Source organism: Hippocampus zosterae, chromosome 10 (genome assembly GCF_025434085.1).
Source record: "Hippocampus zosterae strain Florida chromosome 10, ASM2543408v3, whole genome shotgun sequence".
Taxonomy (NCBI): Eukaryota; Metazoa; Chordata; class Actinopteri; order Syngnathiformes; family Syngnathidae; genus Hippocampus; species Hippocampus zosterae.
In genome coordinates, this window is record NC_067460.1 from 14,759,146 (window position 1) to 14,783,647 (window position 24,502).

The 24,502-nt window shown below is 41.7% G+C and overlaps 1 protein-coding gene across 2 annotated transcripts in view; it reads left to right on the plus strand.

Moving 5' to 3' along the window:
• Positions 1-49: 49 nt before the first annotated feature.
• prkd2 (protein kinase D2) overlaps positions 50-24,502 on the plus strand; it is a 29,502-nt gene continuing 5,049 nt past the window's right edge. Inside the window, exons 1-13 of one of the 2 annotated variants that reach the window (XM_052079181.1) lie at positions 50-1,166; positions 18,415-18,553; positions 18,630-18,761; positions 18,877-19,052; positions 20,001-20,184; positions 21,019-21,090; positions 21,376-21,535; positions 21,621-21,732; positions 22,236-22,313; positions 22,402-22,714; positions 23,634-23,686; positions 23,803-23,875; positions 24,083-24,189. In XM_052079181.1, coding sequence (XP_051935141.1) covers positions 849-1,166; positions 18,415-18,553; positions 18,630-18,761; positions 18,877-19,052; positions 20,001-20,184; positions 21,019-21,090; positions 21,376-21,535; positions 21,621-21,732; positions 22,236-22,313; positions 22,402-22,714; positions 23,634-23,686; positions 23,803-23,875; positions 24,083-24,189 — 1,917 coding nt within the window. In that variant the 5' untranslated portion in view covers positions 50-848. Of the gene's footprint in view, positions 1,167-18,414; positions 18,554-18,629; positions 18,762-18,876; positions 19,074-20,000; positions 20,185-21,018; positions 21,091-21,375; positions 21,536-21,620; positions 21,733-22,235; positions 22,314-22,401; positions 22,715-23,633; positions 23,687-23,802; positions 23,876-24,082; positions 24,190-24,502 lie in introns of both variants that reach the window. The other variant, XM_052079179.1, reaches the window with a different exon arrangement.

Sequence of the window (24,502 nt, forward strand, 5' to 3'; positions counted from 1 at the left end):
GTGTGCAGTTTTGTGTCGTTAACTAGGGTGAGGGAGGTGTGGTGCTGCTTTTCTGTTTGGGCATTGGTGTGTCTTGAGAAAGTGCTGGCTGAAGTGTGTCAAGAGGAGGGAAAGGGTGGAAACAAGAAAAGGAAATGCATTTTAATGGAGGAGAAGGAGGAGGTGGGGTGTGTTTTTCCAGTGTGGAGTCCCCCCACCCCCGAAGTCTGTGCAAGAGAATCGTTCTGCGCAAGGCTGCAAGGAAGGGGGGAGAGGGGGAGGAGCAAATAGTGAAGGTAGCCCCGCCCTTAAAGAAAGTCTATTGGCTGACGAGCGTGTCAATCATTTCACTTCCTGTTGGGAGGCGAGTATGGTCCCGTCACTCAGCTCTTTTTCTTTTCTTTTAAAAAATGGTTGAAACTGAATGGTGAAATGAGCGCAATCTGTCCTACGTTTTTATTCTCATCGTTTCCTGTGCGAGGGGAGGCCATTTTGTAACCCCGAATCAACTTTTGTACTTGTTTCTTACTTTCTGTTTCTCTTGGTTTGCCTTCAAGTTTGTTGTACTTTCTCATCAACAGCACAAGGAGGAAAAACTACCAGCAAAGGAAAGGGTAGAAAGAGGAGGAGTAAGAGGAGGCTAATTTCCCTCCTTCAGTGAGGGTGTTTGTTTCTCACGCTCATGTGAAGGAGGGAAGACACCGTCAAGGAAGGGCAGAAAGCACTTCCTGCAGAGAGGGATCCATTCCTTTATTCCACAGGGAAGCGAGGACTATGCTCAATACTCCTGTGTGGTTGAGCCTGTGAACGAGCGTTTGTTTTCTAGAAAGTGTTGAGAGGTTGGAAGCACAGCTTAGGAGGTTGCGAGGATGGCCAACGCCAGCCCCTGCATGCCTTCGGGACCCGTGGCCCAGGTCTTCTTTTCTCCGGGGACATCCTCACTGCATGGTTCGCCCGCGGTGACCCCCCTCCCCGTGGCCTCCGTGTCCCCCCAGGGTGGATTCAACGTGATGGACTTCACCCACGGGCTTGGTGCGTCGGGGGGTGCAACGATGCCCCCGGGGTCCCCGGCTTCAGGGGTGTCTTTCAGCATCCAGATTGGCCTGACGCGGGAATCGGTGCTGATGGCACAGAGTGCAGACCTGGCCCACGTGAAACAACTTGCCTGCTCCATAGTTGACACCAAGGTAAACACACACGCACATGCTCCTATCGCTTTCTACCTCCAAATTCATCACTTCTCAGGAGACCCCAAAACAGCATTAACATTGCATTTTCAACACTTCCACCGGTCAATAATGTGAAAAAATCACACACACACAAATGGACAGACCAAGAGTGTAGAATTATGAAAAAATATGACTTTTACCAAATTGTTACGTCGGAGGCTTGGACCCGATGCCAACAAATTATGCACCAATGCACGCTTTTGTGCGGTTTTGTCCTTGTATATGTGTGCGTTTGTTGCCAGTGTTTCATCACATTTGAGCAAGAAATTTGTTACTAGACTCTGGGGAAATTTGACAATTTTGCTCTTACTAAACGATTGCAATGACACTTAGCTCAGTTCGGCAGCCTTGTTGTGCTCCGTCCGACACCCAAGGCCAAGAACGCTTTTATTGTATGCCAAGAACAAACATTCCAACCCATTGATGCTGAAAGTGTCTAGCCATGTTGCTGTTCCATTTTATTGTGTTCTTTTGTTCCCAACTTAAATTGTTTAGATTTCTTTTGATATATGTCTGAAAAGTTCCAAGACTGGTGACGTAAAAGATATACCCGGTAATAGGAGGTGCAAAAGTAGGTACAGTATACAGTTAAAAAAAAAAAAGAAAGAAAACATGAACTGTATTTTTGCATCTATTATACATAAAAAAAATATGCATTCATCATATACTCTCACTAATTTCACCGATGTGGATATTAGTGTATATCTATCTATCTTTGGTACCCCCCGACCCTGTATTTTTAATAACCAAAGCCCAAAGACGACTGGTATAGGCTCCATCACGTCTACGAACTTTGGATAATTAATGGAGGGACGGATGGACATCCAAACTGCTACTTGAGATACTGACTTCAGAGCTTTTTGAGAGACAGGCCATCATTTGGCCAATTTTTGTTATTTTCTTGTGAGCAAAAATTTGTGACATTCAGTAAAAATATGGCGGCAGTGAACTCCACTCTCATCACAACAAGCTGTCAAACTAAACATAAAACAAATGGAACTACATGTTGCATGTTTAAAACAGCCACATAGCTTTACCTTAGGAAAGGCCATTTGGCGAAATGCTAACAAAAAAAAGGTAAAACGCCATTGACAGGGTAACGAATAGCATTGATGTTGTGGTATGATAACCCTTAACCAACAGATACGTGAACACAAATCCCTCCATCCATCCATTTTCCGATCCGCTTATCCTCACAAGGGTCGCGGGGGCGTGCTGGACCCTTTCCCAGCTGTCTTCGGGCAGTAGGCGGGGGACACCCTGAATCGGTTGCCAGCCAATCGCAGGGCGCACGGAGACAAACAACCCTCCACGCTCACACTCGCACCTAGGGACAATTGGGAGTGTTCAATCAGCCTGCCATGCATGTTTTTGGAATGTGGGAGGAAACATGCAAACTCCACACAGGAAAGCCGGAGCTGGAATCGAACCCTGTATGTCTGCACTGTGAGCCAGATGTGATAACCACTCAACCAATGAGCCGTCTGAACACAAATCGTTGAGCAACCAATGTAGCCAGATAATACAAAAATACCTTTTGGAAGTAAACGCCCTTCACTCGAGCCGGGGCTGAAAACAAAACGATCACAGATATGACAGCTTTCATTCAGGACGACCGAAATCGGTTAACATTTCCTGTTGAGAAGCTGAAATTGCAAGTCTTTGAACAATTTAAAAAAAGGCATTCAAATGATTCTTTGGTGACAAAAAATAATTATACATTAATCAATTAGTTTTCGATTAACCGTTGCACCTCTAGTTACCCGTTCGAGCAGCATCATAGGTGCAATGTGACATGACTAACAGCTGTCAGTTAAGAGGCTGTGCAGTTTGACACCACTCCAAATGACGAGCACAATGATAAACAACAACCCGTCCCTGGCAGTATCAAATCAAAACGGATCATCTTTTTAAAGTATAATTTTGATACAACTTTGGTTCTGTAACGCATTATGCAGACCATGGTGAGTATGGCAGCTAATGACTTTTAAACCCTAAACTGGTCGTCTTGGTTCCCCAAGTGTATAGATGAATGTGTGAGTTGTATCATCAGCAATACAAGTAATTTTCAGATTAATACAGGCGTGGTGAAAAGAGGCGGGCTGTGAAAAAGTGAGAAACAATCTGCAGACGTGAGATTGTTTACATCCTCTTTGCTGCAGGATGTACTGAGCATTGTGGGAAATACGGTCTTCCTATACACCAGTAGTAGTTTATTTTCACTATGCAGGGGCATACCATGTTTCAACCTCATGAGAAAACAAAAATACCAGTGCTGAAGTTTTCTTAAAATGAGGTGTTTTTAAGATTGTTTGGAGCAGGAGCTTTGCAGGGGCCAATTAGGCTGCTTATGCGATTATATCGACACATTACCAAAGCCTACGCTGATCAGCTTTGTGTACATTTCTTCACAATTGAAAATCTGCAAGGTCATCTCTTGTCATGTTCTTGTTGGCTCCTGTTCTCATGAGTTTTTTGTGGGGGAAATGATACAAAAAGACACTGTATTAACTAGACTTTTCTAGCAGCAATAGGCTCATCGCTCACTATGCTGATGTTCACCGTGGAGATTTTCAAAGGACTGTTAAAAGCTTCTTTACAGAATTCCAGGCAAAAAAACGCTTCTGAGAGAAAACATGAACTCAAAAGAGCAAAAAATGATGACGGCGCAGTTAAAAGTTAAATGACGATTTTTTATTCTTTACTCTGTTCTTAGTTTTTTATATTACGCACAACTCTCATTTATTGCACAATGATCTAATTGTCAAATTTACTTGTTACATGTTTAGATGCATTTTTATGCTTTAGGAAACATTTATGTCTGAATTTTGAGGGGCTTGCAACAAATTAGGGCGTTTACGTGGAAAACCCGTCTCTACTTACAAAACTTTCTAGTGAAAAAAATTCTTCCAGAACCAATTCATTTCGCAAGTAGAGGTACCGCTGTGTGTGTTTGTTTTCTATTTTATTTTAATGTAATCTAATGACCTTACCATACACAAGAAATTGCTTTTCATCAAAGCACAATTTCTTGCTAGGAAAAATTAGCATTGCTCGACATTGTGAATCTTCCTGGCATGTGCATGACCAATTCCTCTCCCAAAAGATAACGTAACTCTATACAAGAAACTCACCTGCCTCTAACGTAGAGATCCCGCAAAATTTCCGCAAATTGAATGTTATTCGCCTTTTCTTTTTCATGCAGAACTACGTCGAGTTGGCTATTGCAAATGCAGTAGTCTGATTTCCATATTTTAGAAATGATCAGTATGTTTGTTGTTGGAATGTGCACTGCGTTTCGGATGTGCGGCCTCACAGGATGTTGCGTGCTGTGTGCGCACGGAACTCAGGAGATACACAGTGCTAAACTAGACTCGGTGAAAACGCACATAAGCATGGGGTAAACATGCAAACTCCCGAGATGTAAGCCCCAGATTTGAACACTCAACCTCAGAACTGTCATGCAAATGTGCTAACCACAATTATAGTCATTTCTAACTTTTTTTAGGTTCCCAAGTATGGTTCCTTACCCGATAAATACAAAATATTATAGTGGTATTTATTATTTCCCTCATCCTATGGAGGAACTATAATAGCAAACAGATGTTTTCGATACCATAGTCCAAACAGAATTGAGCTTCTGGTTTAACACCAACTTGGCCATGTGCAGTAAAAGTAAATGACAGTACTGCTGAGTGTGGTGGATGGAGATTAGTCTGGAGTGAGAACGATTAGGGAAAAAAAAAGAGGACCCTGAAACTGTTCATTCTCAAGTCTTACCACATGAGCTGCACACCCACACTTGGCAAGAAATGCTAAAATCCCCTAAATACAAAACTCCAGCTCCGCTAGTGCAGAAGGATTTAGTTGAGGGACGAGGACAATAGGTGGCTTGTCCCAGCCGAGCTTGAGTGCCCGAGTGTCGATGTGCAAGCATGAATGCCTATACAGTATTGCTGTGTTTTTAGAGGGCTTGTGTGGTGCAGAGTGCACCCCTGCACCCCAACCATCGCCCACGGTCATCTCACCCATCCCAGAAAGGGTGAGTCACCGGCTCTGTTTATTCACAGGCTCCCTCCTAGTACAGTATTCCATTGGCACGTTTTTCCATTCACTTCCCGTCTCATGGCGCACGCTGGTTTCCAACACGAACCTTCACTTTCCAAACATGACCCTTAACAGCGAATGCCCACTTTCCTGTCAATGTTTCAACTTTTTTCTGTTGCTTGGAATCCCAACGTGTATTTCCGTCAAATCATGCTGCAGCTTTTGTGTCGGACACGCCTCAATGGTGACTGTAACCATGACATGTAACCAAAAAAAAAAAAACGATTTCAATCGGAAAATCGTTTTTGATTTTATTGGAAGCATTCTCACCCTTAATATATATATCACACACACACAGAGTCAGCCGTGACTCAGAGCCCCTGCCCTGGCCATTGTTTCCATCTCCGTTCTGGTAGACACGTGCTTGTTTTATCGTCCTCCCAAGAGAAGCTGTTTGGCCTCAGGATTGGGATCACACACACCACCTCCTGTTTACCTCACCCTTTTGCATGTGTAATCCACACAAAAACACGGTGAGCTCATGGAACAGCACGACAAACTAGGTTAGCATTATGCATGCAGCGGCGGAACCAATTTTAATGAGATCCGCTGAGTTTATCGTGGGAATACTCGACGATTGCTTGGAAGTGTCCTCAGATCCTTTTGTCAGTCACCGTGTGCCATTAACACAGATTGGACCAGAGTCCCATGCAATTGGGTGGGCGCCAAATGTATTCAATCTCAACAAAGACTGAATAGAAACGTGAACGGTGTACAGCTGCATCGCCGGTCGGATTTGGAATCCAATTGAACATAATGAAACTTGTTTTAATCAGGGGTGCAGCATGGTGACTTAGTGGTTTAGTCTGCCTCGCATTTCGGCTCAAGCCTTCCTTTTGAGTTTGCATGCTCATCCTCGGTTTTTCGCCAAGCTCTCTGATTTGTTCACATGGTCCCGAGTTTTTTTGGACAATCGTCATCTGAAGTTTAATTTTGAAAATAATGTGCTTAAATGATAAATAATGTGCATAACATGACAAAATAATACAAAACAACATATAAGACACAGACAGTTGTGCGATCTTAACCACTTTTTCTGCATACACTTTGTTGTTTGAAGCAGTTCTAGATGAAAGAGGAGTGAATCAAAATGTGCTTTCACCGGTGGATCAGAGACATCATGCTGAAAATGTGCTCGCGTCTGCTACAAGCTAAGTTTGAAAGCAAACAAGAAGCTGTAGCGTCCATTGTCAAAAAAGAGTGATGTGAAAGTCATCGGGAGGGCCAAAAGGTTTGGGAACTTCATTGTCCGTATTTTTACGTGGTATCTGGAAAATGTTTTAACATGTTGTGACCTATTGACCGGTGTTATTGTTGTCGATTTCTTTCCTTTGGCATCTCTCAGAACCAAGTCTCAATTTCTGCGGCAATTTGCACCATATAATCACAGTCGTCTTCATTTCTGCCACTGGTTGCGTAATGGTTCACATAACTGGCTTTTATTAACCTGGTGTGGGATCAGTTCATAGGCACTGTGGTCTTAACAATGTCGCTGTGATGGAATGGCAACCAATCCAGAGTGCGGTCAACTTTTTTGGCCTATGTCAGTTGGCACAGGCTTCAGAAGGAGGCATCCATTTGTCATACTGTGCGTCTGTGTGGTTATCCCACTTGATTTGCATGTTAGCGAAACGACTCCACATCACTGACCGTTGCTCGTTGTTCCCTTGCTATTTGTGGTGTGCTGCAGAGGAGGAGGTTTAGTCAACACTTGCACATTTGATTATACAAAGCACCGCACTGCTGCCAGGAGACCACAAGCAAGGATGCGCAGGGGGAGTTGAGAAGGTCAGATGACACGATCCATGGAGATGTTTGTTGTTTGTATCCGGAATTGCTACTTTGCGGCTGGAGGCTTGGAGCTTTTGTAATGGATTGTACAGGTGTGCTTATTGAGGAGTCCTGTGAATGTGAGATAATGCGGCGAGATCACCACATTTTCAGTTTGGCGCTAACCAGTTTTGTGCCGCACCCAGAATCTCCTCCTGTCTTGCACATATTTACACACACCCAGCATTGTATATTTTATTTTCCCCCTTTTGCTTCCTCCTAGATCAGCAGGTACTTACTTAATGATGAAAACTTTCTCCACCCTTTTAATGAGACTTTTGCACCATGGAGAGATGACGAGTATTGAACCAAATTCGACCTATTAAGTTCCTTGTTCACTTCCCTGTTGATGTATGTAGGAGACAGTAATAAATGAAAAATGTAATGACACATTTTTTCATTGACAAATATTGTATTTAATTAGTAAAATAGACAACAAAATGAGACCAGAGCTGATTTAAAACGGACCATAGTTTTGTCATTCATGCAGTCGAAGGGCCTATTCACCATCACAGACTGGTCTCCGTTCGAGAGCCTGCTCCTGAGCTGCCAACTTTTAAGGATTGTTTGTACTTTGAGTAAATCTCTGTACGCAACCTCATGAAAGCCGGAAAAGAAAACTCATGGCCAAAACAAACACAAGTACTTGGTAGATCTATGATTATACGCTATCTATGTTTTGCTTCTTCCACGCTGCTTCTGCCGGTGTCGCCAGTGACCGAATGCATCGCTGCAGAAGGTAGCAGACAAGTCCAAAGTTAGCTGAAAGCTAACGAGTTGAGGCTTATCACAATCGCTGCCAGTTTTAAGAGATTGATAGCTGCGGCTGAAGCTTCTTTCGCAAATTATCGGCGCGCAGACAACCATTGTGTACGAACGACAACTTTATTCATTATAGAATAACAAACAGCGTCTCACTGGCCTGTGTTGTAAAATTGTCTGTTTCAAAATAAATTGTCGGAATATGTCAAGCGACCACGGTGAGTGGCATTTTTACTCATTTGTTTTTGTTTTGGTCCTTTCAAGTCTTCTCTTCACATGAATGCTTTCATAAAAATGAAAATAATGTGTCATCGTTTAAAATTGTCAACGAGAGTTGTAACTGATTTTGCGCCTTGGTGTTTGTTCAAACTGAAAACACATGAAAGCATATTGTAGTTGAGTAGGACCTGTGTTACTCAGTAATTATAACACACTCTTTGAGGATTTTGATCAAGGATCAAGGGGCCATGGATTTTTGTTCCTTTTTAGGCTTCCGTGACTCATGCAAACAGTTGTTAGTCATATGACTGGGGTTCTTCCATGTCCCACGTTTGCCACTCGTATTTTCTTCCAATTAGAATCCGAAGCCATAGGGGAAGAAACAACAGCTTTTACGTAAAGGAGCTGGAGCGTGCATGGAAGGCGGTGGGATGACTCATGCTTGAACTATGTGTCTATTGTGGCTCTCAGCATGCAGCTTGTGTGTGTCTGTGTCTGCGTCTGCGTCTGCGTCTGCTATCATAGATTAGTTTCAGTGTGACTTCTGTTGATGAGAACTTTGGAGAATTAGGAATTACAAGTGATGGCCACGTGAAACCCGGCAGTCCAAATCATTTCCGGAGATCTTTTTAAGTTTTCCTGTGGTTGTCTTCGGTGCTTTATTACACGCAGTGTTCCCATCGTGAGACTGATACCGTGTTCAGCGGCTGACTATTTAATGACAATGACTGCATTGTCACGCTGCCATTCATTCACAGTCCGGCAAAACGATCAAATGTACTGCTTGCCGCATGGAGCACTATTGTGGCTGCAAATGACACAAATTATTTAAGCCCCATTAAAATATATTTTATGTGCACGGACAAAAGTCTGAACTGCTCATAATATAGGATGAGATAATATAGAATTCAACATTTTTAATGTCTTCAAATGTTGTCATTTGTCTTGTTTATTTACTTAAACAAGACAATTAAACTTTTCAAACATCCAAAAAATGGAGTTGAACTATTGATCGCTTGTCATGAATCTATCAATTGTTCATTGGCACTCACAGTGGCTTGATTCCAAGCTTCTGATCAGCTTACCTACACTGGGGCAAGCCACATGCTGGAGATGAGAATAAGTGACATTCAATATAGCATTGCCTATCTTCTTTATCCTTCAGTCCTTCTATCCTGCCAGATCACGCCTCAACCATGACCTTTCCCACCCTCCTGAAATGCTTCAAGCGAGATGAAACGCTTTGTATGTCTGCTTGTACGCACACAGCCATTCGTGTGCATTTTTTTTTTCATTATATCCTACACCATCACTATCATCACAGCCTAGCCTACAGCAAATGTCACCATGAAATCTACCTTCAAACAACCAATGAAGGTGTGGCAGAATTTGGGTGTGCCTGATGCATGAGTCACCATGTTATTCAGCAAAATTCACAGCTGCCCTTGCCAAAGGGGAAAATCATATTCACAGCCTTTGGATTACAATTTTAAAGAAAACGCATCAACTCCTTTTGTTGAATATAGTCAAAAGATTCTCTGCATTTATGCCACTGGATAAATTCGGGATGGATGTATTGTCCCAAAATTCATATCACAGTAAAAAAAATCAATACAAAATCTATCATTGAAGTATTTCAGAATTTGGTTTCATAGGCCCAAAGCAAAGCAAAATGTATAGTGTGTTTAAAAAAAAAGCAAGAAGTTACAACAAAACAAAGATATCATGCAATTTTTCAGAACATTTATTGTATTATGTATAGAAAGAGGCTTTCAACCTTTATTAGTTCTAGTCGGACTGCTACAAAAAGTGAACTGTACCATCTAAACACTTTTTGTGATGTTTTGCTAATGCACATTTTAAGTTAGCTTAGTAGCTAGCATGACTTCTCTATCATCTCCTGCTCTCTCTTCTTGCTTGGTGCCTACATGATTCGATAATATTTGCCCACTGTTAGCTATAACAAACTTGTTAGAAGTGTGGCCTATTACCACCATGGAGGCGAGGTTTAGTGAATTTTAGGAGTGGCTGTGCCACCTTGTTTAACCGCACTGGCTAGCCGCAGCTAACAGCTGGTCTGGACTGGAGCAAGTTAGTTTAGTGCCTAACATTTCCCCAATAGGTCCCGACTAGCTGGGAAAACAGGGAGCATGGTTTATGTCGACGAATGTACGGCTGGCAGCTCCTCCAGCTCCATAGTCAGACATGCTCAAGGCCATTTTTGCACGGAATCATGTGCAGTCGGAGAGCAAATGTACGGTGTATTATATACCTCACATCCCTACCATACATATTTTTCTTTCCTTCAGCATTCACATCTCTGCCATTCGGATTTACAATTGTTTTGGAATGTTCATTTGACTTTTTATTTCATTTTGAGGACGTTTTTTTGGCTTTTGTGGGGGGGGGGGTATTTTCGTTTTAATTAGTTTTCGGAGTGGTACAATACATCACGGTATGTATTGTGTAACAAAAATATATTAAAAAATAAAACATCCACAATCAAAAACAGCTGCTGGAAAGCATCCACAGATGTTGGAGTACAATAAGTGTGGCATGTGCACGACTTTCCTTCTTCCAGCTATTGGCCATGCTGTAATACCGAAATAAAAGCATTTAAAATCAATCCCCAAACTCATCTATTATATTAATTGCCAAAGATGAAAACGAAGGATAGATTCGTGATTATTATAGACCTAAAACCTAAAATGAAGGTTCAGTAACTTAGTTTTTAAAAGCATTTTCGTTTTTATTTTATTTTGTTAACATTTTTTTTCAATTTTAGTTCTTGTTCAGTTACATTTAGACTGCATATCTAATGTTCAATTTGGAAGTTGGGGTGAAATCCAATTCTCTTGTCTAATTTGGATCGGACATATGCGATCTGTCCCTTCAGACTGAGGTCTCATTGCAAAAAATTCCAATATGTATCTGCTCTTGGGCTACATACGAAGGTGATCCAGGTCAGATTTTTAAAAATCGGAATTGAATTGTTCTGTCCGAAAAAAAATCAGATACAGGTCACATCTGGGCAAAGAAATAAAAAATCCTATCTTTGTCGTATTTGTCTGAAGTCTGAACGTAGCCTTATTTAATTAGTTTTCATGAACTAAAATAACCTTGCTGTCATTGCGCAAAATGTAATGGCTACATGTTGTATAACATGCTATACAAGTTATGGTGTTTAATTAATTGAGATAGTAGAGAACATTTTTACTTTATTTTTTTTATGTAAGTGAGCACGGACAAGCTTTTTTTTGGGAAATCCCATTAACTATAGAAACGTAATTAATCCGCGGATTCACCACAGAGAGCATTCTCAGATTGTATCACAACATGCGCGAGTAATGATTTAATCTAATTTGGTCAATTAATAATGACAATTACCAAAACATGCACATTTTCAGACAAACAACATAAACAGGTTAAGAGTCATCAAGTTAGAGCAATGTGGGCATCACACCAGAGTTTCCGAGGCTTGAGATGTTATCTCTGCTTCGCTCAACATGTTCCCAAAGAACAAACACATTTCTTTGTCGCTCTCAAGGCATCTCAGGCCATTTGTTGTTTTGGTCCTTCTGGCATCTTCGAGTGGGAAAATAAAAGAATGCATGCATACCAATTCTAAGGAGGGCCATGCTCTTCAATGAACTTCAGATGGCAACACACTCCAAGCACATGGATATTTTTTTATAGTCAGGCTTTTGCTCTTTCTTAAACCTGCACAACATTCTGTAAATCATGTTGTACTTTTGTCCATTTGACTGAATATAGAGTAGCAGTCAAAAGTTTAGAAACTCCTTCACAAACAAATGGTGTCACATGCATCAAATTCAAGCAAAACGTCAGTCCAAGTCATAAAATATCAAAACTGACTGAGGGGAAAATATATATAATTACTGCACTTTTTTCTTTTTAAACAAAATGATCCAAAAAGGTCAAAATGGCCCTAGAAAGAGGTTATCCATTTTTGACCCAAACAACAATGCATCATGCTCTGAGGCACTCCTAATATTTTATTTACCTAATAAAGATAAATGAGAGAAATAATGAAAAATAAAAGAGAAAGTAGTTATAGCCTCTACACACACTACAACCACAATTATCCACTTATTGGGATCTAAATACAGGATAATTTTGTTTTGAATTCTGTTACACTGAATGTCCTTTGCAACAGCCTTAATTTAAGAAAAAAAACCACTGCGTTGTTTTCATTTGCTCTCACTTAACACATTCACATCATGTATTGATTTAAGCGTTATTTTATGTCATCCCCTTTACTATTTATCTTGAACTCCATTGTCGTAGCAGAACAGAGGTTAATTGAAACCAGAAAGATCCCTTTGCTTTTAACATTCAAACAGAAACCAACCTAACTGCAGAGATGACGGGCGCTGATTGACATCTGGTTCAGTGACATCACGGAGTAGAATCATTCAATGACGCTTAAGCCTGCACGCACGCACACACACACACACACACACTTTCCATTTGTTTGTTTACCCACATTCCCTTTTAGGCCTACCAAGCCCAGCGAGGAACTGTTGTTATGAGCCTTTATGCAATAAAAATGTCAGTCATCATGTCTGTGATTTGATGTTTGGGAAAGACAGCAAATCATGATTTCTCTTTGTGTTGTTAAATCCAGAAAGTCCACTGTAAATACTCCAATCAGGGCAGTGGGAGGAGCACCATTAGAGGAATGACGAGCATTTACGTTGTCTGCGCCATCGTGTGACCTCACTGGGCCTAAAAATAGCAAGCTCATTTTGTTCCATTGTTGGAAGGAGGGGAGGGCATTCTTGCGTTGCACCAGGTTGCTGTGAGGATCTAACGATGGCAGGTCTTTGACGTCTTCACGTGGATGTTGCTACGGAAACGTCTCATTACGTCACTGATGATGGTGCTCTTCTTCTAATCCAGTACATGTTAACAAGGGGAAGAAGCGCAGCCTGACACTGAAGGAAGCAGCGATGATGCTGACTTCATTTGAACAAACGCACTGTCGGTGTCAGCCGATTTGATTGATTCCACGGATGCACTTGGCGGTTTAAACAATGTGTGTCACTTGAAGGGATGCAGTCTGTTTCCTTTCGCCTATAAAATAACTTGTGTCAGTTTTCTGTCGCTGGAGTCACTTCTGCTGCAGAAACATCATCGCCTTGTTGTCGCGCCATGTAGGGCCAAAACGTTTCTTGTTGAGCTTCAGCCAATAGATTCTACAGCATTGCAGCGTCTCTGGGATACACCGCATTGTCCAAATACAGAGCCTTGCCCGTTGTTGCCGTGTAACGTCTCACCCTTCCCCTCTCTCAGTCATCACGCTTTGATCTACTGCAAAATGTGAACGTTTTGCATGCATCAAAATCTAGTATCAGTTTACATCAGTGTGAACCACAAACCAGACACTTCCCTCAATGTAAGAGGTTTGCAAGCCGTTGAAAGTCAGTTGTATTTGTTTGACTTTTAGGTCTGACACCTCATTAGAAGGTATGCTTTGAACGAGTCAAGATTTTTTTTGGTTGCCAACTATGTGATGAAAGTCGTAATGCAAGAATAACCTTTTTTTGCACCATGGACCGGTTTCACATAAAGATGCTTTTCGATGAAGGAGCATAGAAATTGACGATGAACCGACCTCTCGCTAGCACACAATTGTTCCCTGTGCCACTTGGCTAACATTTTAGTGGCTAAGATTGGGCGACGCTTGGAGCCACTACCTGTGTTCCTCACCGCCACCGCTGGTATGAATCTTTTAAGGGGAGCGTGGATCGGAATAGCCGAAGCTACTGATGCTCTTCCACAAAATAGCCTTTTGTACGCTTTAGTCTGGCGACGACGGCATTGAACACAATTGGTTTTAAGATGAGAGTGAACCTCTAATTTGTTTCAATTTCAAAATGTATCCATCATGGAAAATAACCGTAACATTTTTCCATTCATCTTAACATTGATTCATTCATTCATTCATTCATCTTCCGTACCGCTTGATCCTCACTAGGGTCGCGGGGGGGTGCTGGAGCCTATCCCAGCTGTCTCCGGGCAGTAGGCGGGGGACACCCTGAATCGGTTGCCAGCCAATCGCAGGGCACACAGAGACGAACAACCATTCGCACTCACACTCACACCTAGGGACAATTTTTAGTGTTCAATCGGCCTGCCATGCATGTTTTTGGAATGTGGGAGGAAACCGGAGCACCCGGAGAAAACCCACGCAGGCCCGGGAAGAACATGCAAACTCCACACAGGGAAGCCGGAGCTGGAATCGAACCCGGTACCTCTGCACTGTGAAGCCGACGTGCTAACCACTGGACTACCGGGCCGCTCATCTTAACATACAAATGTAAAAACATGTTGGTTTCCATATGTGAAAATGATGACACTTTCAGTCTTAACTCCAACAGTGACTGCGTAACATAACCGCTGTAAAATGTACAATACCAACTTTGAACAGCGAGGCCATATTTGGACTTTAATTACATAAAATTTAATGTTGAATATGTTTCGTGTTCTTGTCATGCCACTTTTTGAGGCTGGTTCTTGTCAGAAATAACCTTTGAAAAAAAAGCACAAAAGGCAAAGGAGCCTTTATTGTGATATTGACATCAATATTTGGGTTGTTTTCACAAAACTCTTCAGTGATGTGAACGACAGGTTTTTTTCCCCTGTAGTATGCGGTTGTTCATTTGGCAGTGAAGCTGCCTTCATCTGACAACATGTGAACGTTCACACCTGTGTTTGTGACGGCTTGACTGCAAAAGGGGGAAGTGATGGGGAGGACGAAAAGCAGAAGCACACACGGCTTCCTCAGCAGCGCGCACCAGCCTTTGTTGTTCTTCTTGCTCACAGTGCATCATGACATCAACCGAAGCGATTGTTTCTAGAATGTCACTGAATGAACATGACTTCAACCAGAACATGATGCAGGAATGAGGTCTTTTCACATTCACATGACCATTTTTTTTTTTGCGGAAATCGAATGACTCACTTCCTTATCGCGTCTGTGATGTCACCTGCATCATATGACCCAACGTTGGATGTCAAGAGTTACACTCAGTGTGGCATTACATTTGCGTATGTGACAGAATATACAATATAAGATTAGCAAACCTTTATTTGTCTCGCAATGGAGAAATTCCCAGCCCCAGTCATTTGCCGCTCACCTTTCACTCTCAATAGCCGCACTCCGTGACCTCACACTGATATATTGCTGTCGTGATATCATCCGATGAGAAAGGCTGTTTTACGTGTGCATTGTGTACACAAAGATTGTTTTGTTGTTGAGTGGATTTTTAATAAAGGGCTGACTGGACTATGCTTTGTTGGCAGCTGCACTAGGCAACGGCAACACAAAGGGAAGTTGAATTCATGCTCCTTTTTATACCTGTATTCCATATATGGAATGTGCTTCCCATGCCCTTTTGCCGTACACGTTCTCACTGAGTGGAGAGTTAAAGTGGGGATACGGTGCAAACGATGCATTTCTTGCTGTCATGATGAGGTTTGAATACCATCCGGGTTATAGAATGCAGATTGTAAATATTGAATGTGTCGTGTGCAATTACCTCTGCCATATCATTTTTCATCTGCATTTGTTTCTGTTGGCATGGAGCACTACTTTTTTCCCCCCCAAAATAGTTTGTGGCGAGGTGGGATTCGCATTAAGAAAGAAGCAATGATATGTCACATTTTTATGACAAATTCAGATAGGAGGTGGTTTGAATCCAAATGACAAATTTTCAGCCTAGCTGGAAGTCACTAGGCTCTACCGTGTCACATTTATAAAAAGAGCTGTGATGACGGATGATAATTATATTGTCCAAATGTCAGGTGACTCGATAATATGATCCTAAGACAAGGCTACTGCACCTGTGGTTAGAACGCTGTGTATGTTGGACGGGACATGTTAACCATGTTGTTGTCTCTGCATTGTGGACTTTCATGGAACGTGTATGTTTACATCTAAGGACAAAGGGTCATAATAGTCATGTCAAAATTACACCCTAACTTGCAGTTTTGTCATATTTTATTGATTTATATTGAAATTGCGTACATGAATAGACTCGACATGATACTAAGTTCGTTCAAGTTGGGCTCACATTATTTATTTATTTATTTCTCCCCACGCCACAATATTTCCGGAAGTCAAGATATCGATAGATTGAATCTACAAAGTCCAGTCTGTACTCACAAGACCGTGATTCCCAAATGGAAGAAAGTAGGTCAGTCAAGTCATTCGTGATGATAGCCATCACTGGCCGGCTTTAACGTGACATTAGGTTACTACACGGGACGTGCCTGGCTAAATTATCAAAGCGTCTTAACCTCTTTTTCTACTTACAGCCTCTCTTAAATTTCCTGCCCTTATTACTTTTCGGTGCATAAATATGCACAGCTCCATGAATGAGCGCAAAAGAAGATAAAGTGATTGCTTGAAAGGATCCAAAGAAAACGGGAGATGTTGATGGAAGGGAAACATGGGAGGGGGGTGGGAGGTGGAGGTAAAGAAGGCCTTATTCATAATTCATTTCAGGCATAATGGCCTCGTTGGCCCGAAGAACTGCAGGTATAGTGAAGAAACCTAATCCCTGGTAACCCAAATCCAGGCCAGAGACACAGCCCAGTCTCCAAGATAAAATATCTATATGACACCATGTAGTGTACACGCACGGATTCTCCAGCCTATTTGCTCTCTGTGGACTGCACATCTCTCTTTCAAAAAGACAGCTAAGTTCTCACCGTACAATGTTCACGCTAACATTGGCCGCTCATTTAATTGCAATACAAACAACATCCCTTTCCCCTGATGACCCAGTCTAAAGTACATTTCCCACCACTCTCTCTATCTGGTAGCTGTCAGAAAAGGAAAAAAAAACAGTTAATTTTCACAGAGGCGACTAGAATACTCCCCACAGACGAACACCAAAGACTTTTGGGCCACTAAGATGTTACTGGTGCCATTGCGGTTAGCACACTGTGTATCTTTTGCGTGTCATGGCGGCCGGCTTGCTTTTTTTGGCTGTTTGGGCATGATGAAGTAGCAGCGCGGAGTTTAAAAAAAAAAAAAAGGGAGCTGGGACTCAACTACTGTTCTGAGGCCTGTGGGTGATTATAATTATGGGTACACGTATTGGTAGCTGCTATTTCTTGTTTGTGTCAGTGCTGGGCCCTGATGCATGTCGTTTTTATATTTTGTGTATTTGTGTTTGTCTTTTGGAGTCTGGTTGTGGGGGGAAAATATTTATATTTTTATTAAACTGTATTACGCATCATATGGCAGCTGTGGTAAGCAATAATGCAGATACACATTTTGCAGGGACGCTACTTTATATTGGTGAGTCTTTGACTGCAGCTGACATGACTAATGAACATAGAATTACCCATGACCTCTTAATATTCACTCTCTTGATATTAAAAGATACATCCATTCGTTTTTCTACCCATTCTCCTGTTCTGGGTTACGGATGAGCTTGAACAGGCACAACTACAGTATATACTCTCACTTTCACACTTGTGGGTATTTAGAGTCTTCACTTGACCAAATGCAGATGAATTCAAACACATGATTTGAACCCAGACATGCTAACCACATGGTGTAAATCTGGGCTGTCTGGGCTACTTCTAGCACCGCTGATAGACAAACATTCAAGCATGCGGCAGACATTTTCTGGAACCACAATGCTGATTATACTGTATATTTGTGTATGTGCATATATCGGTGATTGTGTCCTTCCGAGGTGTAGACCAGGGTTATGCTTCCTGTATAGTGCTAACTCTTGACCATGGGGTAAACCTTGACTTCAACACAGGAAAACAAACAGCATTCCTCTTCTTGCCCCACATGCATCATCTTGGATGTGATATTGTTGGGACAGTCAAACTGGTTAGCCTGAAATTTTACTATTATAGGAAACGGCTAATAACTAATGTCTGCAAGCAGGGCGGCACAATATTTTGTAATTATAGTCAGCCTGATGCAATTGCTACATGAAAAGAAAATCTTATTTCTTTCATTAGAGCATGAAAATTTCATTTCTTCAGTGTATGTTAATAATTGCGATGTTCAACACCCATATTGTACATCGTATGTTTGTTGACACTTTCCATCGTGCATTACTGAATATGTGATATCTTCTGTGATCATTTTTAATTTAATTATCTTTTTAAGAATGAACTAGTAAAAAAAAACATGCCTCAGGCAGCTTAAAGAAATAATCCAAGTCTTGTTTTGCAATTTCTACACAGCCCAATGAACAGATGCGTTCTGTTCTCTTCTTTTATGTTACAGTTCCCTGAGTGTGGCTTCTATGGTATCTATGATAAGATTTTGCTGTTTAAGCACGACACAACAACCAGTAACATCCTGCAGCTGGTGAAAACTGCAGGTGATATTCAGGAGGGAGATCTGGTGGAGGTGGTGCTTTCTGGTAAGCAGCAAAAAAAAGGAAAAAAAAAGAATGAAATGTTTAGACCTTATCTATAAATGGATTCTTTTTCTTTTAGCGGCAGCCACATCAGAAGATTTCCAGATTCGGCCCCACGCTCTCAACGTACACTCCTATCGGGCCCCTGCCTTTTGCGATCATTGTGGAGAGATGTTGTTTGGACTAGTCAGACAAGGGCTTAAGTGTGATGGTGAGAACACTTTTTTTTTAATCCGTAAAATGATGTCACAGGATGTCGTCCTCGCATTCATCACTCTCCCTTGCTGTAATAATCCCGGTTCCTTATTTTGTGGTTCCCCCTGCAGGGTGTGGACTGAACTACCATAAGCGGTGCGCATTCAACATTCCAAATAACTGTCGAGCTCGGAAGAGACGCCTGTCCACCACCTCTGTGAACAGCAGCCAGTCTCTGCGCCTCTCGACCAGCGAGTCCGCTTACAGCGTCGGGACCACGTCTACCACCACCGAAGACTCTGGTCTGGTCCGTTCACACACGCAAATGGTACTATTAACCCTTAAAAGGACCCACACGGACATGCTTGGGAATTTAGAATAGTCTGTTCCAAGATGCTTGGTTGTTGTCCAATTTAGAAATTAAAATCTGTGAATAGGGGAATACATTTTAAATTTCTTAACTCTCTAACATAACCAACCCAATTCTAACATCCACTCCATTCTTTAATCTGTGCATTTATATTATCAAAAGCCCCATAATATTTGAATTAGAAGTGATTATTTTTTTAGAATAGGTTAATTATATTTAGTACTTTTTAATTAATTTACTGTCTCCTTCAACAATTCATTAGTTGATTTATTATGAATAATACAAGAAATGTATTGTTAAATCTAAGAGTTTTACATAAATCTAAGTTTAATTACATAATTTACAATAATAATTTTTGTACATGAAAAAGAACTATGATTATCATTATTATTATTATTATTAAAGCAAAATATTGTCAAATTTATTTATTTTTTGTTTTTTTAAAGCTCATCACCTGACCTGGGCCATTTGTCTCTTTTAAAAGTCAGTTCTGGTCCTTCAGCACATAACTTTTCCAAGCTCTGATTCAGAGTCTTCAGTGAACCTACGATGCATGTTTTGGGGATAGGTGAGGACGCCTGAGAAAAACCTTGAAATTGCGTGGAGACAAATGCAAACCCCATAGAAGGACAGGAGCCGAGATTCAAACTCCAAAGCTCATTGTGGAACTGGGACGGATTCTCACTGTTAATGTTAAAACATAAAAATAATTATGGATTGAACACCAAGTGATGCATACAACAGCTAAAGTACAGAAGAAGATGAATGTTTATGATGTATAAAGTATGTGCTTTGTAGCCGAGTCTCTTCATGTAAAGAAATACGTACACACACACGCATACATACACAGCCTCAAACCCCTTCTTTCCTCCCTTTTTACAATAGCCTCGGACCCCGAGTGAGGCCCGGCGCTTTTACACGGGCCGACCCGTGCAATTGGACAAGATCCTGATGAGCAAGGTGAAAGTGCCACACACCTTCGCCGTCCACTCGTACACGCGTCCGACAGTGTGCCAGTACTGCAAGCGGCTCCTTCGGGGGATCTTTAGGCAGGGCCTGCAGTGCAAAGGTGAGTGCAAATACAATAGTATATACACACACACATACATGTCACACTATATTTAGGGCTGAAACAATTAATTAAATAATCCAATTCCGGGAAAAAAAGTCAGAGCAAAATTTCTGCCACGAAGCTTTGTAGTGATTGTTTTTCCGCACTTTCTAATGTTATTTCGTATTCACCCACTACTCTATGTGTATAAACGTGGCACAATGATGGATATCTAGCAGGAAAGAGGGCATAAAAGACAAGGCAATGTCCAAAGTTTGGGATATTTCAAACTTCAATAGACAAAGTGCAGTGTGTTTACTGAGAAGCAGAACTACCTACTGTACCACAACAGCAACATAATATAAAGATGTCACTAATTTAATACTGTATAGTCTTCCACTGTTAGTTGGAACATATTGTAATGCGCCCGCAAATGGTCAAGGAATAGACACATCCGTTGGTGCCATGTGTTCAACAAACATAAAATAATACAAACCAAATTCAACATAAACATTTATGTCCTGCAGGTTGGCTATAAAAGCTAGTTATCTGCTCAGCTCTTTGCTGACTCCTGCGTTACTCACCAGCGCAGCCCCCCATCTCCCACCTTTTAAAGCCACACACACTCAAAGGCACAGCTATGCTATGATAGTGTGGACCATAGGGGGATGGCAGCCCCGAGGGGACAAAAATACCCGTTCCTCACATGCACGTTTTATTTAATCATGCAAAAATAATTTGTATCCAATTAACCGATGGAATAAGCAATAGACTAATTGATTTTAAAAATGTTTTATACCAGCAGCTCTCAGTATGAAATCAATCTTATTTTTTTTGGCCTATTGTTCTCAGACTGCAAGTTCAACTGCCATAAACGGTGTGCATACAAAGTTCCTAATGACTGTCTTGGTGAAACCATCGGAGGTAGGTGAACACGGAGACGTAATATCTGCTTTGCTAGAATGCTAACCTTGCTCGAGCTAGTAAAACAGTCACATTTGCATGCTTGTACAAATTAATAACCATCATGAACAAATTTGGACAGGAGCCCACAAATCTCATTATCTTCTCAGAAACCAGAAATAACAGCCCTAAGTCTGCATGCATGCGTGCTGATTGGTTGTCATCCAAATAAATAAAAAAAAAAAAATCAGGCTTTTATAGAACACATTTGCATTCAACTCCGCTTTCCGTTTTTAATGTTGCCAGACATGTTGAGTCCCACTGCTGACCCTGAAGTACCCATGGACTACACCAGCGACTACGACGCCTCAGACAAATCATCTATGGATGACTCGGACGAGTCTTGCAGCATCCCAGGCTCCTTTTCTCCCGTGAGCAACCAGGGTGGAGTCAGTGCAGACCAGAGGTATTCAAAGAGAACATAAAACATTTCCCACATTGAGCCTAACTTCATATTCAAATGAACACCTGCATTCGATGCTTCTTCCCAGTGTTTACATTCCACTCATGAGGGTGGTCCAGTCAGTGAGGCAAACAACTCGTCGATCCAGCACAGCTATCAAGGAGGGCTGGATGGTTCACTACAGCAATAAGGACACACTGGTACCTTTTTACCTTTAAAAAATGATCTGTTATGTGGTTCCCTTTTTGTCCTTTCCTCTCGCTTCCTGGTCTTTCTAGTCCTATTATCTCTGCCAACGTTTGTTTGCTTTTTTTTTTTTTGTGGTTAGCACGACTGTGCCAAAAAACACACAACTAATATCTACGACATATCTTTCATGCCTCCTGAAAACAAAATCTAGACATACACAGTGAGGGGCCTGAGGGGGGGGGGGGGGGGGGGGGTCTATCTATGAACGTGTTTGCACTGGATTTCTCATTCTAGTTTTTACTTGGAGTATTTTTATTTCTATCTTGCTGCAACGCTAACTTAGCTTGGTCAGTCATGGCTCTCTTTTTTTCTTCTTTCTTGTCACTCTTAATTTCTCCACCTCTTAGCCTTCCTATCACCTGGCCATTCTTCTTCTTCTCTTCCTCCTAGACGTCAAGTGTCAAACTTTCTCACTCCTCCCCTGACATATCCTCTTGGTGCGCTACCCTAACAGAGAAAGAGACACTACTGGCGTCTGGACTGTAAGTGCATCATCCTTTTCCAGAACAACACCTCAAACAAATACTACAAGGTAAGTCCAGATTGCTCAATTGCATTGTAGAACCTCACAATTCTTGTACACCACCATTATTTTGTGTCATCCTGGATCTTCCATGTAGGAGATCCCTCTATCTGAAATCCTGGAGGTGCGACCTGCCGGCAACTTCACCTTGGTGCCCTCCGGTACAAACGCGCATTGCTTCGAGATCATCACTGGCGCCATGTGCTACTTTGTGGGGGAGGACTCCAACACCCCTGCCCCCCTGTCCCCTCAGCATGCCCTCCCCCAGCCACCTCCATCCCCTAGCCAAGTGGCACCCAACAGTGGCATTGGGCGTGAGATGGCCAAGGCGTGGGAGAGCGCCATCCGTCAGGCCCTCATGCCGGTCATCTTCCAGGATGCCCCTCCAGCGGAGGGAAACACCACTCACAGTGAGTCACGCCTCCGCTGAGGTAGTTTTGTCAAGAAAAGATTTGGTTGTTGCTGAGTTTGGCAAATACTGTATGTGTATTTACACTTGGAACCTGCATATACAGTAATACAGGATCTCCTAAAAGTCACTCTACATTGCACTTCTTCTTATTTGATTTCAATTCAGGTATCATTCTTACATGTGATATTTGACAGCGTACGTGTTGCAGTATTTATAAGCCTTGCAATGTCTTTCTGTCCCCTACTGCTTGCTGTTCAGCGCCACTTTGAACAGCTTTATGGCCGTCACACTGCACACAACACACAATAATAGCACAGTTTGTCCTATCCATGACAAGTTTCTCAAGAAATTATCCCCCCCCCCCTCACCCCCCGACATAATTTTGATCAAAGTGCTCAAGCAGAAGCGAATGTTCAACACCTTGAAGTCGGTACAGATAAGGCTTTATAACTCTCTGAAGCATCTACCAAATCAAACCTTTGTAGATGCGGAGTTCCATTGGCATCTCCTGGGTGGTTTTTAAAAAACTGATCTTGTTTTGAGAAACTTGCTGTGCATATCCTAAGTCGGAGCAGTGTGAAATCCAATAAGCTTCTCAAACTGGCACTGAACTGCAGCCGGGAACAGAAAAACGTCATCCCACCTGGCAAGTTTGCAGTGCTGCCTCAGTGTCAATTGCCGAGACATTAGCAAAGGAATCATATGATTACAAAAATTGCAAAGCCTCATGTCAGTCTGAATGACACCTGAAACGAAATAGAAAAGGTGAAGTGTATAATGACTTTTAGAGACACCCTGTATTGTATATTAGCATACTGCTAATACTGTAAAGGTATATCAGAATTCCCCCTTCTCAAAGTTTTGGGTGTTTTTTTCCCCCACATGTACGTCACATAACATGCACATTTCCTCTTTAGGACAAGCCTCCGTTAGCATTTCTGTATCCAACAGTCAAATTCAAGAGAATGTGGTAAGTTATTTTTTTTTTGTCCACAAATGTCATTATTCTCTCGGGGTGGCAAAGACTCATATGAATAATCACCTACCATATATGGTTGTTAATGCTTTTAATGTGCCTTCCTGCAGGACATTGGAACAGTGTACCAGATATTTGCAGATGAAGTTCTGGGTTCTGGACAATTTGGAGTTGTGTATGGAGGTATGACCCTTGACATGAGCTTTCACGTTTAAAAAAAAAAAAAAAAAAAAAGTCCAGGATGATTGTGTAAAATAACCAAGCAAATACACACCTCATACCCTATCAAGTCAAGTTAGCTTTTATTGTCAAATATGCTCTATGTGCAACATACCATCTGTTTGCTAGCTGAAATAGGTACAGTCCTAACTGCCAAATTTCTTCTATCAGGTAAACACCGGAAGACTGGGAGGGACGTGGCCGTCAAAGTTATTGATAAGCTCCGCTTCCCAACTAAGCAGGAGAGTCAGTTGAGGAACGAGGTTGCCATTCTACAGGTAAACGCAAGCTGCACTGCTTCAAAACACAATAGAATCTTTGTTGTTGTGTTGTGCCAGTTTGATTGATGTTCTTATCAATGCTTCTGTTCACCAATTATGAGTATAAACAGAAGTGAAAGCCAAATTCAACTTTACCATTACTTAAGAGTCAGTTAGGGTGTTATCTATGATGCAGGGATGGGCAAATTTAGTGCTCAACGGCTGTGTTTGACTGATGGCCCAGTCATTTATAAATGAGGTAAAAGCAAATGTGTACACAAAATATGTTCAAAATGTAATTGAAATGCATACTAACTGTTTGGCATGGCAT